This window comes from Rhynchophorus ferrugineus, unplaced genomic scaffold, assembly GCF_030347505.1.
Source record: "Rhynchophorus ferrugineus isolate W39M unplaced genomic scaffold, kcgeb_rfMv2 rfM6, whole genome shotgun sequence".
Taxonomy (NCBI): Eukaryota; Metazoa; Arthropoda; class Insecta; order Coleoptera; family Curculionidae; genus Rhynchophorus; species Rhynchophorus ferrugineus.
In genome coordinates this window covers 4,513,985-4,531,611 of record NW_027472585.1, presented here as the reverse complement: position 1 = coordinate 4,531,611, position 17,627 = coordinate 4,513,985, and the positions used below count along the sequence as shown (strand labels likewise).

General features: G+C 33.8%; 2 protein-coding genes across 2 annotated transcripts; both read left to right on the top strand.

Annotated features, from left to right (window-relative positions):
* The first annotated feature begins 3,990 nt into the window (after positions 1-3,990).
* On the top strand, positions 3,991-7,433 carry LOC143198859 (exoglucanase B). Its single transcript, XM_076408432.1, has 6 exons — positions 3,991-4,086; positions 4,141-4,361; positions 4,413-4,621; positions 4,678-4,897; positions 6,061-6,264; positions 6,320-7,433. The coding sequence occupies exons 2-6, from the start codon at positions 4,153-4,155 to the stop codon at positions 7,389-7,391; spliced, it is 1,914 nt and encodes a 637-aa protein (XP_076264547.1). The 5' UTR covers positions 3,991-4,086; positions 4,141-4,152; the 3' UTR covers positions 7,392-7,433.
* Positions 7,434-10,011: 2,578 nt separating this feature from the next.
* On the top strand, positions 10,012-12,441 carry LOC143198857 (exoglucanase B). The gene is made up of 6 exons (XM_076408429.1): positions 10,012-10,148; positions 10,245-10,461; positions 10,517-10,725; positions 10,786-11,005; positions 11,065-11,268; positions 11,337-12,441. The coding sequence occupies exons 2-6, from the start codon at positions 10,253-10,255 to the stop codon at positions 12,406-12,408; spliced, it is 1,914 nt and encodes a 637-aa protein (XP_076264544.1). The 5' UTR covers positions 10,012-10,148; positions 10,245-10,252; the 3' UTR covers positions 12,409-12,441.
* The last annotated feature ends 5,186 nt before the right edge of the window (positions 12,442-17,627 follow it).

The following is a 17,627-nucleotide window of genomic DNA, read 5'->3' as shown; positions in this document are numbered from 1 at the left end:
GCTTCAACTGTATTTTTGCCTTCAAGAAGCAATATTTTATCAACACACGAAATTCCTTTATATCCATTTTTTTCACAATAACGAAAGTTGCTTCACTCAAAATGCTATAATTCACAAACTAACGATTCGACAGCTGCCAAATTTATACACGCATCTTTTGAAGGTTAGGGCTAACTAAGAAACATACGGATTTAATTATCGTAGCGCCATCTATGTGTCAGGCCGGGGATTGATTCAATTGACATGTTAATTATATAGCTATTGTGTTATTATTTTGCTCTTGTGTTTGTTTCAGTTTGGGTTCGAAGTTTTTTCTTGTTAAAGGTTGATATTTTTGCTGAATATGTAGAAGGTTGGCTCGGTACTTCATACTTCGAAATCTGACAAATCGCAAGACCATTCCTTAAGTGTTTGTGATCTGAAGATAGAAAATATATGTTTTTATTAAAGTGAATTATGCGTTGTATATTCATATATCCACAAAATATTCGTTTTATTGGCATTTTATTTATTACTTTTTATATTTCAAGGTCTCCATTTTACCAGAGGGTTTATCTACCGACTGGCGAACGACCAATTTGGAAATCATACCAGAAGACATCCGGTCTTACCCAACCTGTTTACTGGCGTAACAGGGATCATTTTCCTTGTCTGATTTTTGCCTAAGGACAATCACAAATGTTAAATAATCACAAACATAAATTTACGACCGTGCGCTAGCAGTATTCGAGCCCGCAACTATCCTGCCATCTTATCCTGCTAAATTTTTGAACTTAATATATTTCTTATATTCTTTATAGAATAAGATCCTAAATTAAGCTTAACAGAACGGCCAATAAAAAATACAACGTTGCTCTTATAAAACGACAAAATATATTGAAATACCTGCTACATAAACTGAAATATTGAAATATACTAAGTAATATTGAATATCCCACATAGCGATGCCGAAAAATATCGATATTTTTCACAAAATATGGATATTTTTGGTTGTCATTTTTTGAACTTTTAAAATTGCTACTTAATTTTAATGATTGAGTGCATTTTGGTACTTAATTTTAAATATGTCTTAAAATGTTAAGAATATCGACATTTAGAGCAAAATAATACTGAACTGAAAAAAGAACAGCAATATTAGGTGAGAAAAACACTCTAAGTCACTTTATTTGAGTGTTATGGGTTGATAACTCTTGGGATTTCCGTCATCAAAATATCTTCTCAGTCACCATTTGTTCTTTTTGACCTTATCATCAAAAGTGCATCTCATTTATTTGTGTCAGGTTTCTTAAAGATTATTTGAGTGTTACGGGTTGATAACTCTTGGGATTTTCGTCATCATAATATCTTCTTACGCACAACTGAATATCATCAAAAGTGCATGCATCTGATGTAATTGTGTCAGGTTTCTGACTATTCCAAACACTAAACGCTTCAGGGACAGTGTTTTGATTTGATTGAGAATATTAATTTTCAGTTAAAAAGAGTTTTAAAGAAAATTTTAGAAACTGAATTCGGGAATAGTTTTCGAAACTGAACATTTAATGAGGAGCTAAAGGGAATTTAACAAATTTCAGAATATAAATAATCTGTTTTATTTCAAGAATGATCAAATAACTTTAACAAAAATTCTACTTCCATCAAGATACTCTTCTTCAGGAATAATATATATGCTCCGGAAAAATTAATACGTAAATATATTATCATTGCAAACATATTATTAAAACATTATTGTATTTCTTGGTAATCTGAAATCATTTTTCACTTGTAATATGTAAATTTACATACAAATAACAAATAAAAAATAAAAATAATGAAGTGTGCGACAATCAGATTTCAATCTGATTCAATTAAATCAATATAAGTAACAATTATTCACATATTTCGGGGCTTAGCGTATTGTTATTTATCGCTATCTACAACTCTATATAAATGTGTTACAACATTTGCCAATATGTGTTAATAATTGTTACAACATGTATAGCTTTTAGTGTTTCTTCCTATTATAAATAAGGATTTATTTATGGATTGAGCTTACTGCTTATTGTAGATTCTGTATAAGAGTTTTCGGTCTTTAATTTTTATATTTATTCGGTATTTTTAAATTTGTAAGTAAATTATTTGGAAGTAAATTTGCTGATGATTTTCTTCGGTCGGTCTCTGATTGTTGTCCTTTCAGTCTTTGCTTTCCATATTTTATTTACCTGATCTGTGTCTTCCATACGCTGAAAGTTGGTGTCCCCGCCAAATTTGACTGATTCACACTGATTCAAAATATTTTTTTATTAATTACATCTTACATTAGATAACAGGTCAAGTGAAAAGTTCCCGGCTTATCATAGTAAAACACATTTTTTGGAAAAATTCGTTTTTTGTATGCTAAGTTTAGACGTGGTGAAATGAGCACCGAAAATGGTGAATGACCAAAAGAGGTTGTTACCGACGAATACATTAAAAAAATCCACAAAATGATTTTGAATGACCGTAAATTGAAATTGAATGAAATAGCAGACACTCTAAAACTAGCAAAGATAGCAACTGAACGTGTACATCATGTCATTCACGTATATTTGGGTACGAGAAAGCTCTGTGCAAAATGGGTGCCGCGCGAGTTCCAAAAACAACGACGATATGTGACAATGGATGAAATATGGCTCCGTCATTTCATTCCAAAGTCCACTCGACAGTCATCCGAGTGGACTGCATAAGATGAATCCGCTCCAAAGCGTGGGAAAACGCAATAGTCGGCTGGCAAGTTTATGGCGTCTGTATCTTGGGATGCGCATGGGATAATTTTCATTGGCTACCTTGAAAAAAGGAAGGACTATCAACAACGACTATTACCTAACGTTATTAGACCATTTGAAGGAGGAAATCGCCGAAAAACGGCCGCATTTGAAGAAAAATAAAGTGCTACTTCACCAAGACAATGCACCGGGTCACAAGTCAGTGAAACCGACGGCAAAAAACCATGAAGTGGACTTCGAATTGCTTCCTCACCCACCGAATTCTGCAGATCTGGCCCCCAGCGACTATTTCTTGTTCTCAGATCTCAGAAATTTTCGTCGAATGAAGAGGTGATCGCCGAAACTGAGGCCTATTTTGAAATAAAAGATAAATCAAGTACACAAATAGTATCGAAAAGTTGGGGGGTCGCTATAATCAGTGTATCACCCTTAAAGGGAATTATGTTGAATAAAAAAAACTAATTTTGCCAAAAAAGATGTTTTACTATGCTAGACCGGGGACTTTTCAATTGACCTGTTACTAATTGGCTTGATGTTTTAGTGCAATCCTATATTTGCAGCCCCTAGGTACTGATTCAAGTCCTTTCTTTTCATCCTGTCCATCTTTGTTACATCTCACAAGCGATAGATTGTATCTTACTGTTATCTCTCGTTGAATATATCAAGCCTTGCAAGAAAATGTTTATATTTATGATTTATATTAAAATAATTAGTATACAGTTGTGGGAACTTAGGCCTAAATACAAAATAAAAATTTATAATATCTTAATTATAAAAAACACATGTTATGGACTACCTTACGTACGCAAATCGAGATAAGATTAATTCTATTTATATTTGAATTTTTAATCATTCGATAAGCTTGTAGTGGCATTTTCTTAAAACATATTTAGTATATATATGATCAATGTAATTGTTTTACTGACACCTCTACCTTACGAGTACAATGAATCTTCGCACTTTCATAAAATCTAGCAGGAAAATCATTTGATAATCAACCAATTTTGTTGGATTTACTTTAATTTATACATTTTATAAATTAAATAATTTATAAATTAAAGTAAATTAATTTAATAAAAAAATAGTTTATTGAATTGTTGTTTTTATTTATTGTAATTAATTACCATTGGTTAGGTAGATTTTTAAATCAACAAATTCTTGGTATTGATATATTTCGGTAACATTAAGTCATAATTATCTTTTATTATTTTAAGATTTGATATAATCTATCTATTATATTTCTTTATCTACACTTTCGACTTGTTCTAGTACAATTCTTTTTATCTAAAAGAATAGTCTTAGAAAATAAAACGTAATTTCATCTTTTTCCTGGTTTCAATGAGTAAGTTTTAAACGTCTTCCTTTATAATGTTGCTATTTTTCATGTTATTTTAAGATATATAACGCTATGAATGTCTTGTGGATTGTAACTGTATTGACCACTGTGGTGGCAATTAATGGAAGTCTCTATACTCAACGGTTTCTGGAGCAATATAACAAAATCCACAATTCCGCAAATGGATATTTCTCTGCTAATGGAATTCCTTATCACAGTGTCGAGACACTGATCGTTGAGTCTCCGGATCATGGTCATCAAACGACTTCTGAAGCCTTTAGGTAATAAAAAGCACGCGTAATACCATAATGGTTTTTTATTATGTGGTTTAGTTATCATGTATGGTTGGAAGCGGTATATGGAGCGATAACAGGCGATTTTTCCTTATTTAACAACGCTTGGAACCTCATCGATTCTTATGCTGTACCCTCTTTACAAACCGCCAACGCGGCTTACAACCCTTACAGCCCAGCTACATTTCAGGGGGATTTGGACCATCCCAGTGAATATCCTTCATTAATAGACAGTACCGTTCCAGTGGGTAAGATCATTATTTAATGGGATTTAATCGATTTCTCATGAAGTGGGTCGTCATAGGTTACGATCCTCTTTATCAAGAACTCAAGGATGCTTATTATACCGATTACATGTACTCCATGCACTGGCTGCTCGACGTAGATAACGTTTACGGTTTTAACAACACCCAGTATCAATGCGAGGATGGTTACGGGGGACCCTCCTTGATAAATACGTATCAAAGAGGTCCGGCAGAATCGGTTTGGAACACCGTTCCTCAACCGACTTGCGACCAATTCAGGTAGATTTTGTTGTATTCTGATCTGGTATTAAAACAATATATAAATCATGACGAAAATTTTAAGCTGATAATGTTTTATGTAAAAAATTGTTTTCAGGTTATAGATTTTCAAGCCGTCTGAAAATAGATGAAATAGCTTTGTTAGAGGTCTCAGAATTATGTTGTTTGGACAATTAATTTGAAAATTTGTTGACATAATTAATTTTTCTTATCGCAGATATGCTTAGTAAAGTCTTAGTTTACAAATTAATTGATTACTATCGTTCTGTTCGATGAATATGGACTAAATTCATCTAACACTTCAAAAGTTTATACCATACAACTTTTATACCATACAAGTTCGTGTGGTTTGGTTTCCTTTCTCTTCTGATTTTCTGCGCTTGGATATTAGGATATCCATTTGATATCGAGGTCATCGTGCAGTTCTTCGTTGGTTATGTAGCAATAACGAATGGTAATTTGTGAAACAACTTTGTTTTGGCAACATTGGATTACTAATCAACTTAACATCTTAATAAAACCCCATGTTGGAACTATATAAGATTAAATAAGCTTTATAATTTAATGATGTTATAATTCATATGACATTAAGAAGTTTTATTGAAAATTGGAAACAATTATATATTTTCTCAAAAGAATACGTTTCTTTAACTTTCAGTTGAACAGTATCGAGTCGCTCCTTGAATGTATTCTAAAAGTTCTAAACATTAAAAACATGGATATTCTTCGCAATTGTACTGATGTATTTTTCTGCCCTTAATCAAATCAAGAAGAAAAAGTAACAATTTTAAAACAAAAAAGTAAGAGCGAGGTTAATATCGATAGAAGTGCCTGAAACAACAGAATTTATAACAAGATATAGAACAAATGACAATAAATCGATCGAATCCTTTGTACTACACGATTAACAACACATAATGTACATGAAAATCTGAACATCAGAGTCAGTATATTTTGATACAAAATCAGTTCATTTTTTTTGGTTAAAATTATTACTGTAAATGCAGTTCATTACTGTGGTTATACATTATTATTCTTCTCTTGTGTTTGTTTTATCTTGGCCTGAAGTTTTTTTGGTTGAAAGTTGATATATGTGTTGACTTTGCTTAACTATATATTAGCTTGGCAATATTCCAGGTTTTAAGAAATATTGTTTCAAATAGATATGGTGGCACAAATGGATTTTTGGATTTATTCACTAAGGATTCTTCTTACGCGCATCAATACAAATACACTGCAGCGCCCGACGCCGATGCTAGAGCGGTTCAGGCAGCATTTTGGGCTGCTAAATGGGCTCATGAGGTAGGAGTGTTTGATGAAGTATCTTACACTGTATCGAAGGCTTCGAAACTTGGAGATTATCTTAGGTATGTTTGTTTGGTTCTCTCAATATTTTTTACTTAACTTTTTATGTTATTTTAGATATTCGTTATATGATAAATATTTCAAGCAAGTTGGAAATTGCGTGGGGGCTTGGACTTGTCCGGGAGGTACTTACAAAGAGAGCGCTCATTATCTGATCAGTTGGTATTTTGCTTGGGGAGGGTCGTACAACGCGCAGTACTCGTGGGCTTGGCGAGCCGCAGACGGCGCCTCCCATTTTGGATATCAAAACCCTCTGGCAGCTTATGCTCTGAGCAGCGATCCCGATTTCACGCCCAAAGGCGCCACGGCTGTCGAGGATTGGGCGAAGTCCTTGGAAAGACAGCTGGAGCTCTACGAATACCTGCAGACCGATGAGGGCGCTTTCGCTGGCGGTGTAACCAACTCGTGGAAAGGAAGATACGAGTCTCCCGATTCCGACTTGTACGTCGATACGTTTCATGGACTGTTTTATGATTGGGAGCCGGTTTATCACGACCCACCGTCCAATAGATGGTTCGGTATGCAACCGTGGTCGGCTGATCGTCTCGCCCAGTATTACTACGTCACCGGTGATCCCCAAGCGCAGGGTATTTTAGCTAAGTGGGTGAGTTGGGTGGTATCAAACATACGTTGGAACGGAGAAGACTTCGAGATGCCAGCTAACCTGGAGTGGTCTGGCGATCCACCAGACGCTCACGTCGTCATCACATCCTGGGGAAATGACGTGGGTACCGCTTCCGCTACTGCGCGTACCTTGAGTTATTACGCGGCCAAGGCAAACGACGCCGAGGCGAAAGATACAGCGAAAAAACTTCTGGACGCTCTCTACACCAAATACCAAACATCCAAAGGTATTTCCAACGAAGAAGTTCATGAAGATTACAGTCGCTTCACCGATTCCTCCTATATACCCAACGGATGGTACGGCTCCTATCCCAACGGCGATTTCATCAATCCTTCTTCTACGTTTATTGACATTCGGTCTTGGTACAAGAACGATCCCGATTGGGCTAAAATCGAGTCGTACCTCAACGGGGGATCCGCGCCTTCCTTCACTTATCACCGGTTCTGGACTCAAGCGGATATCGCAATATCTTTCGGTATTTATGGGATTCTTTTCAATGAGTGAGATAAAATGAATTGTTGAATCGAAAATAAATGATGAGTATTATTTTATGGAAATATTATTTTAAACATATTCCCATCCCTTAGCAAACTGAAAATATTGACATGTGTATACTTTTAAAAAATGTAGACTTTTGTTTCTGAAAACTTAGCAATAACCTTATACACCAATATCTAATTATTTTAGATAAAAATATGTGAAAATATTGTACGTGCCTTTGAAATTTGGGGTTCTCCCTCTCAGTTCTCCCCCTTCCCCCCATCAGATCCTGATTTGGTTCCAATGGGACTACCTCGAAAGTGCACTCTTTCGATCAGAACGAGAATTTTGAAAATCGGTTCATAAGTGACGGAGAAATCGGCGAACATACATTAAAATAATATATACTGCCGAACATAGAAACTTCTCCTTTTTTGAAGTCGGTTATTAAGGAACAAATTAGACAGTGGCCTACAACGTTTCTGCAACGGCTTGTATGATATGGTTATTACTTAAAAAGCAAACTGACTGATTTTTGCACTGAACTACTTCCGATTTTTCGTCACAGTTCAGTTCAGCAATAACCTTATACACCAATATCTAATTATTTTAGATAAAAATGTGTGAAAACATTGTACGTGCCTTTGAAATTTGAGGTTCTCAGTTCTCCCCCTTCCCCCCATCAGATCCTGATTTGGTTCCAATGGGACTACCTCGAAAGTGCACTCGAAGTGTATTCCATTTGTCGTATTTTTTGGAACTTCATTCTTATTTTGAGCGAAAATATACCAAAAGCTGGTCTATTCCTGTATATACTCAAAATCTTTTCCAATTTAACTGTATATTGCTATATAGATATAGGCAATGGGCTAGGAATGTCGACAATGTAGAGGATATTAACTCTCAATAAAATAATTTCTATTTCTTATCTACTGATTATTTATTTCAAATTAAATTTATATATAGTGCTTTTTTTGTTTTAAAGAAGTAGTTGCTGAAACTTAATCGTTTCGAAGCAATAACTCTTTCCACAAATAGGATGCGAATTATTGTTATTTCGATTTTTGTATTTCACATATTTGTAGTTTCAGACAAAATATAGCTTGATTATGGCCATTATAAAATTGTATAAATTATAACACCTGCAAGAAAAGTTTAGTGGATATGATAGAATCTTTGGAAAAGATACGCGCAGGTATTAAAGAATTCTCTTACTGTTTTGAATTTTGTACTGAATAAAATACTTTATGGGAGTTTTAACACGAAATAAGTGTAGCTAAAGTATTTGTATTTTAATAAAAGTTTCTAGCTGAGCAATCAAAACGAGGAATAACCTGGAGAGGTACCGAGTTTTTTGCTTCAGTTACAAAAAAGGAAGATATATTTGCATCCCATTATTATTGGCGATGAAAAAATGATTTCTTACTACAATTGCAAGAGATAATGTGTTATGATATAAAATCTTCAATAATATTTCGTTGTTCAACAATGAATTGCTTTAGTACTGAAAATTTTAGGCCATTCAATGTACAGTTGGATACTCAGTTTTCTCTCTGTAATTATATGACTTTAAAATATAAGTTCAATGGACTTAATGATGTTATTAATGTTTATATTTTGTATTATTTTAGACGTTTATTTTTACCAAGGTTTGACCAATTACATCCATCAAAGTTGAAATAAAGTATTTATAATATAAAAGTTGCTAGTTGTAGTGTCAGATTTTTATAAATAGCAATAAAATACATTAAAGTGTGTTTTGAAACAAATAACCTAATTGTAGTAGTATACCAATGAAATATGTTAAGGTAAATTTGTCTATGGGGAGCATTTAGCCAAGATATTTTATATTTAACATGGTTTTTCTTAAATTGTTACACTCAATGATGCGTAACATATCAACACAATACTTTTTGTGTAGCCAATAACTCAAAAATAGAAGGCTGGATTATTTTGAAGTATATTTATACTTTGTTAAAGAGAGATCTGGAAGCAGAAAAATAACAAGAATAATTGATGGAGAACTGAGGAAAAATATTGAAATTTGATCAATTAAGATTAAAAAATAAATGTTGTAAAATATAATATTGTAAATCCTGAAAAATGAGAGTTAAACAATATTTAATGATTTTTTTGGTATAACTTGTTTCGGATACAATGTTTTATTGTTATTTTTTATATTTTGCTCGGCGAGTCTTTTTTTAATCTTCGACAGAATACAAATATAGTATCTGAGGACAACATCCACCTGATTGGTGGCTCTAATTTTTCATACTCAGCTGACAAACTTTTGTAGCAGCAGCAAGGGAATATAAATGATGAGAAAACATAGGAAATTGTAGCATGAAGGTAACCGATAATATTTAAATAATGATTAATACAACAAAGCTTTGAAAATCGATTTACAAACATTTTATTATTACCTGAATTAACTCAATAGATACGTTACGCTTTGTTCACCGTTCGAAACTGATCGATATAAGTAATACAGTACGAACTGAACGAATGCGTCGAGTATGATGTACAATTGACAACTAAATACAAATAATCTTAAAGTAATGTTTCCTTTTAGGTGGCCGAATCCTAACGTAGATTATGATCGCTTATACAAAACATATTCAAGTGCTAAACTAATGTACCTATTAAGTTTCTTTAGGTTCTTGTTTTGCTCATGCGGACTCGATTAAATCGATTTATCTGATTGCTACAGGAATTGTGCTATATAAAGAGATGGATTCAAGAACCGAGCATCATTCCTTCTGTTAAAACACAACAATAAGGGTAAGAATTCTATTTATACCGGTCAAATTTGTTATTGATTTTCAAAACTAATATTTAATAATTTTTTTTTGTATTATTAATTGATATTGTTAATAGATTGTATTATGAGAGTGTCACTAGCCATACTGGCCTTATCCTGCGTGGTTGGCATACACGCAGGAGTATACACGGATCGCTTCTTGGAGCAATACAACAAAATCCACAATTCCGCTAATGGATATTTTTCATCCCAAGGCATTCCCTATCACAGCGTTGAAACTTTGATTGTAGAAGCTCCGGATCATGGACATCAAACTACCTCGGAGGCCTTCAGGTAAGATCGTCTATGTGTTCTGACAGTGAGTTCGTATTTATGTTTTGTTCTTCAGTTACCACGTATGGTTGGAAGCCATGCATGGTGCCATCACAGGTGATTTCTCATCGTTCAACTCTGCATGGGGCATTTTGGAACAATACGCTATTCCTGCTCTACAGTCAGCTAATGGTGCTTATGATCCCAGTAAACCTGCTACTTTCCAAGCTGAATTGGATAATCCTAGCGAATACCCTTCACAAGTCGACAGCAGTGTCCCAGTCGGTAAGTTATTCAACGTTTAATGTTTCCCAAAACTCTATAATAAACAACAAAACTCTTCAGGTCAAGATCCAATTGCACAAGAATTGAAAAGTGCATATGGTTCCGATAACATGTATACCATGCACTGGATCTTTGATGTTGACAACGTATATGGTTTCGGTAACACTCAAGGACAGTGCGAAGATGGTTATGGAGGTCCTTCTCTATTCAACAACTACCAAAGGGGTCCTGAAGAATCCGTTTGGAGAACTGTTCCTCAACCCACTTGCGATCAATTCAGGTAAGTTTCAATTGGTTATATCCATAATTAGATGCTCAATATTTATTTGTTTTTGCAAGATATGGTGGTCAAAATGGATTCTTGGATTTGTTCACTAAGGACAACTCTTACGCTCACCAATACAAATACACTGCTGCTCCCGATGCTGATGCAAGAGCTGTTCAGGCTGCTTTCTGGGCTGCCAAATGGGCTACTGAAAAAGGACAATATGGAACTGTAGCTGATACCGTATCTAAAGCAGCCAAAATGGGCGACTATCTTAGGTATATTATAATTACCGTTATATATTATTGATAACATTTATTAACATATTTTATTTTTTATTTTGTAGGTATTCCCTCTTCGACAAGTACTTCAAACAAATAGGAAACTGCGTTGGAGCTTGGAGCTGCCCTGGAGCTACCGGGAAAGGCAGTGCTCACTATTTAATCAACTGGTACTTCGCCTGGGGCGCCTCCTACAATGCACAATACGATTGGGCTTGGCGTATTGGAGATGGTTCTGCTCACTTCGGTTACCAAAATCCTTTGGCTGCCTACGCTCTCTCCAACGACGCAAATCTGAAACCTAAAGGCGCCACTGCTGTTGAAGATTGGCAAACTTCCTTGGAAAGGCAATTGGAACTGTACGAATTTTTGCAGACACCCGAAGGAGCATTCGCTGGTGGTGTCACCAACTCATGGAAAGGAAGATATGAAACACCTGATTCCGATTTGTTGGCCAACACTTTCCATGGCATGTTCTACGACTGGGAACCTGTGTATCATGACCCTCCATCCAACAGATGGTTTGGAATGCAACCATGGTCAGCTGATCGTCTCGCTCAGTACTATTACGTCACTGGAGATTCTAAAGCCCAAGCCATATTAGCCAAGTGGGTTAATTGGGTTATTCCCAACATCAAATGGAACGGAGATGACTTCGAAATGCCCGCTAATCTGGGATGGTCTGGAGATCCACCAAATGCCCATGTCACCATTACTTCATGGGGACAGGATTTGGGTACTGCAGGAGCTACTGCGCGTACTTTAAGTTACTATGCCGCCAAAGCTAACGACAGCAACGCTAAAAGCACAGCCAAGAAATTGTTGGATGCCCTCTACACCAAATACCAAACTTCTAAAGGTATTTCTGCCCCAGAAGTTCGTGACGATTACAGCCGTTTCAACGAACAAGTCTTCGTTCCAAGCGGATGGACAGGTACATACCCCAATGGTGATGTCATCGACTCTTCCGCCACCTTCATCAAAATCCGTTCATGGTACAAGAACGATCCAGACTGGCCAAAAGTTGAAGCTTACCTCAATGGTGGAGAAGCTCCCACATTCACTTACCACAGATTCTGGGCACAAGCTGACATTGCGCTTGCTTTTGGAGCTTATGGTTTACTTTTTAACGAATAAGATGTATTTTTTCATATATTTAATATAAAAAGGTGTAGCGAATTGAGGCATGTCGAATTTTACATCGTGGAATAACGGTCTACAAAATACCCAGAAATATAATCCCAGATGTTGAACACGGGCGGGGTGCCAATTGGAACCCGACACCGAATAGCTGGCGGCAACCCCGAGACGTTTATCTGGGATATTATTGAAGGGTATTTCGGTCATTCAGTGCTCAACCCTCGTTCGATTAAGACGTGCCACCATCGACTGCCCAAGCCTCGTCAACAGGTAACTCCGCTGCCATCCTTTTTATCTTTATATTTTTCTCATTTTTTATATTGTCAATAAATAACGGTCACATCATGTAAACACCACTGTTTCATTTCGATTTACCTCCATTCACCGAGCCACATCATTTACCCTACAGTGGTGACCCCGACGTGATCTTTCGCAAAATTGGGTTTGGACTCTTGAATGGAGGGTACGTAGAAAATGGTGTATTTTACGTGACCGTTATATATTTTTTTTTGTTTCAAAATTTTAAATATTTTTAATTCGATTCGTTTTCAATTTTACCTTCAAGGCTCATTTTCATTTTATTCCGATTAATTTCATTATTTCCAATTCATTTTTTTAAATTTTTTTTTGTCAAAATTTTTATTTCACAATCTTTTGGAATATTTTTACGTCACTGCTTAATCATCAGCGTCTCGGCTAAACATTTCTTTCGGCGCTATGTTTAAATCATAATGTCTTCCTTCGCTCGCCGTCTCCGTCATAAAGGCAGATATTTTGATTTAAAAGGCTTTGGGCAGCTTCGGTCGGATACCGTCGTTATTTGTTTTTTCTGAATTAACCTAACGTATGTGACTACGGATTAGTCACAGAGCAGCTCCAGAAGCTAGGTACCGATTGCAGTCACCGTAGACTCGTTATGTCTTCGCCGAAGTACCAGAATTGCTAACGTCTCGTCGTCGAAGAAAATAAGCTACCACGTCGTCGAACAGTCGATCCTCCCACAGCGTCGATTACGGGAGCCCTGTCTGAAGAATAGCTTGTTTTCAACGTCGTCGATGGACCACATTCAAGTGCCAAAGCGACGATGATGCAACGGTATCTGTAGGACCGGAAGATATCAATAGCCGTACCAGATCACAACCGTTTCGAACTATCATATTTTTTCAAAGCCCATTTTACACAGCACATTTTGTTTGGTATATGTTTTTTTTTTGTATTTGATATTTTTTTGCAAACATTTTTGTATTTTTGTTGAAGTAATTTTATGTAAAATTCTGGCAGGGGAGTATTGTAGCGAATTGAGGCATGTCGAATTTTACATCGTGGAATAACGGTCTACAAAATACCCAGAAATATAATCCCAGATGTTGAACACGGGCGGGGTGCCAATTGGAACCCGACACCGAATAGCTGGCGGCAACCCCGAGACGTTTATCTGGGATATTATTGAAGGGTATTTCGGTCATTCAGTGCTCAACCCTCGTTCGATTAAGACGTGCCACCATCGACTGCCCAAGCCTCGTCAACAGGTAACTCCGCTGCCATCCTTTTTATCTTTATATTTTTCTCATTTTTTATATTGTCAATAAATAACGGTCACATCATGTAAACACCACTGTTTCATTTCGATTTACCTCCATTCACCGAGCCACATCATTTACCCTAAAAAGGCTTTAAAGAAAACTGAATTTGTATTGTTTTATATGTATAAAAATTGTGTAGTTTTATACGAAACATTTATTCATAAACAGTTATTTATATAAGTTAAAAAACACTTAAGTATGTGTTGAGATACAAAGGGTTGAATTTTATTACCAAAATTCAAAAAAGTGATAAATAAGTGGTAGTAACTATAAAATCACTAAGATAAAATCGAAATCATATTTAAGGTCATTGAATATTGAAAAAAATACAAAACACTTGCTGTTATTTTGTTAAAAATTGTTTATTTTATATTATTTATTCCAAGAAAATAACTTTTTGGTAGAAATATTGTTAAAATAATGTTGGCTTAATAGTTCAATAATTACAATAGTAAGTTCGTCCTATAAAACACAGATAGAGTAAGTAAAAGTGGTTTTCTCTAAGTGCTTTTTAGATTTGAATATTTTTAGAAGAAAATCGATTATTAAAATTGAGATTCATTATTAAAGAATTAAACAAGTGAAATACATATCTTTTTTAATTGCATAAAATTTGCATTTTTTACATAAGATAATATTTTGATATAAGATACAAGCATCATCAAGCCGAGTTTAATTTTAGAATTTAAAAATCAATCAAAAGTAATGCCCATCAGTAAATGACCCTGTGTAAAATATCTTATTTTATTACAAGTATCTTACTTTCTTTTTATTGCACGCTCTGGATAGTCATATTTGATATTATATCTTATATCATTGATGGTTTTTGACGATTTTGGTTCAGTCTATTTAGCTTATGAATAACTTTCTTAGCTCTCTTTTTGAGCTTCTCAGAAATTAACCTTATGTTATAGATTGATACATTGATTATAAAAACATATTTAAATAAAATAAACTTTTGGGTTGAGTATTGAAGGTAATCATCTTATTTTCAACGAAAAGCGCTGTTAAATGATTCTGTAACATGATCTTATGCCGCAAAAATTATTAAATAGCACTAGAAGTGCTTAAATGAAGAATAGAATAGAAGGCCTATGCTACCTGCTGTATTTGCTGGAACTTACACATAATGAACTTTTTTTTGGTTTAAGGTGATAGAGTTGTTCAAACTTTTAATATAGATTTTCACTTTTTATGTCGATTTTTATATTTCATATATTTGTAGTTTCTAAGAAAATATAGCATGCCTCCAGTCATTACAAAGCTGAGGAAATATCTTACTTTCTTTTTTATTGCAGACTGTGGACAGTCATATTTGATATTATATCATTGATGATATATGACGATTTTGGTTCAGTAAATTTAGCTTATAAATAGCTTGCTTTCTTTTTTGAGCTTCTCAGAAATTAACTTTATGTTATACATTCATACATTAATTATAAAAACTTATTTAAATTGAATAAACTTTATTTAAAAACTAGATGTATCTCACACATTTATTAATTATACAGTTGTATATTGTGAATTCTTTGGATGGCATTTCCTTGGATGTTCATTTCTTTGGCATCATTCCTTGGATGCATCACATTCAATCAAAAATGTTATTACTACGGAATTTTACGTGTCAAATGTTGACAAGAATTATTTTCCAAAAGAAATTGTTTTTTTTTAAACATCCAAGATTTTCCAAAGATAAAAGTAACTACCAAGATATACTCAGATATCTTTGCTACTATCCAGTGTGTACTAAGTATTTGGCACACTGTTTATATTATTAAAATTATTTCTCCAATAACGAGAATAGATTAAAGTATTATTTCAACATTATCTCATAATTATTTATTACTCCACTTTATAGGTTATTATTTATTTTATTTGGAAATAACTGTACTTTTGAAATATAATTTTTAATGAATATAATAAATTTAAACAGTAAATAAAAGCATGCGATGATGTTACAAATAACAATAACCAATACAACGACATGAAAAATGTTAATCACTTTGTAAATTATTTAGTACATATATAAATACACTACCATCAAACAAAGAAAAATGCTACCAATACATTTTGTTAACATTATTAGTTTTAAATTACCATATTTTAAGATAAGGTATTTGTCAACAATATAGCCTGGGAAATACATCAGATATTTTGTATCATTATATTGTTTTTATTTTGTTTGAGTTTTGAGTCAAATCAGAGTCATCTGAGGAAACGTTTTTTGGTTTACAGCAATTTAAATAATAGAAATTGATAAGATTTATTCAGTCAAGTATGAGAGTAGTTAAATCAACGTTAAAAACAGTGAAAATAGCAGAAAATAAGGAACAGGTTCAAACTAAACGAAATCATCATGTTTGGGTTGAGTATTGAAGGAAATCATCTTTTTTTCAACGAAAAGCGCTGTAACATGACCCTATGCTGCAAAATTTATCAAATAGCACTAGAAGTGCTTAAATGAAGAATATAATAGAAGGCCTATCCTATCTGATGTATTTAGTGAAACTTACACATAATTCACTTGCTTTTTTTTGGTTTAAGGAGATAGAGTTGTTCAAACTTTTAATAACTCTTTTCACAAATAAGTTGTGAATACGCAACTATAGATTTTAACATTTTTATATTTCATATATTTATAGATTCTAAGAAAATATAGCATGCCTTTGGTCATCATAAAGCTCAAGAAGATATAAAACCTGTAAAAAAATTTCGTGGATATGAGAGAATTCGTAAATGTATCTCAGAATAAAAATGATAATAGAAAGAACAGAAAAAGAGGCAAATCTGGGTCCAGTAATTTGAACAAACAGAAAGTTTAAGAAAATATTGTGTTGAAATAAATTTGTATCTCTTTAGAAAATATGCGCGCTGATGATACAGAATACCGTTGCTACTTTGGAATTTGTACTGAATAAAATATGTTTAATGAAATTTTAACAGGAAAAAAGTTTAGCTAAAATAAATGTATTGTAATGAAAGTTTCTAGCTGATCGAACAAGACAGGCCATCAAGTTTCAATCATAAAAAAAAGATTTTTACATCATATTATTACCTTTGTCAAAAAATGGGTTTCCTACAACAATCCCAATTGGATTTGTGAGTTAAGCTCCATAAACCATCAATACAAGTTGTAAATACTATTTATGTTTTTGATGAGCTCACCAAATAATTAATACTACTTTTAAAACCAATTAAAACTGTAGCAAAATTCGCTGTATAGAATTATTTTGAAATTTCAAAAATCAATCGTAATATTCTAAGAAGAAAATGCCATTTAGCATGATCTCTTGCTTTGGAACAATTGGAAATATCTTATTAGTTTTTCCAATATGTTGTTAAAAAATTTAGTAATAATTTATTCTACAGTGTTATAACATTTTACAACAAATATATTGTTACCTGTTACATGTTATTCCAAAAGATCAATCCTTATTAAAAAAAGATTTCACTACACTGACAATACGTTGAATAAGAATTCCAATTGGCAGAAAGTGATGTTATTCATGAGCGGTTCCGATTACAAGTGATAACAAAATGCTGAAAAAATTGTTGTTTTTGGTCATCAATTCCAATGTTATTATTAGACTAATATCAGCGAACAAGTCAAGTACCAATTGTGTTTGTTTTGTT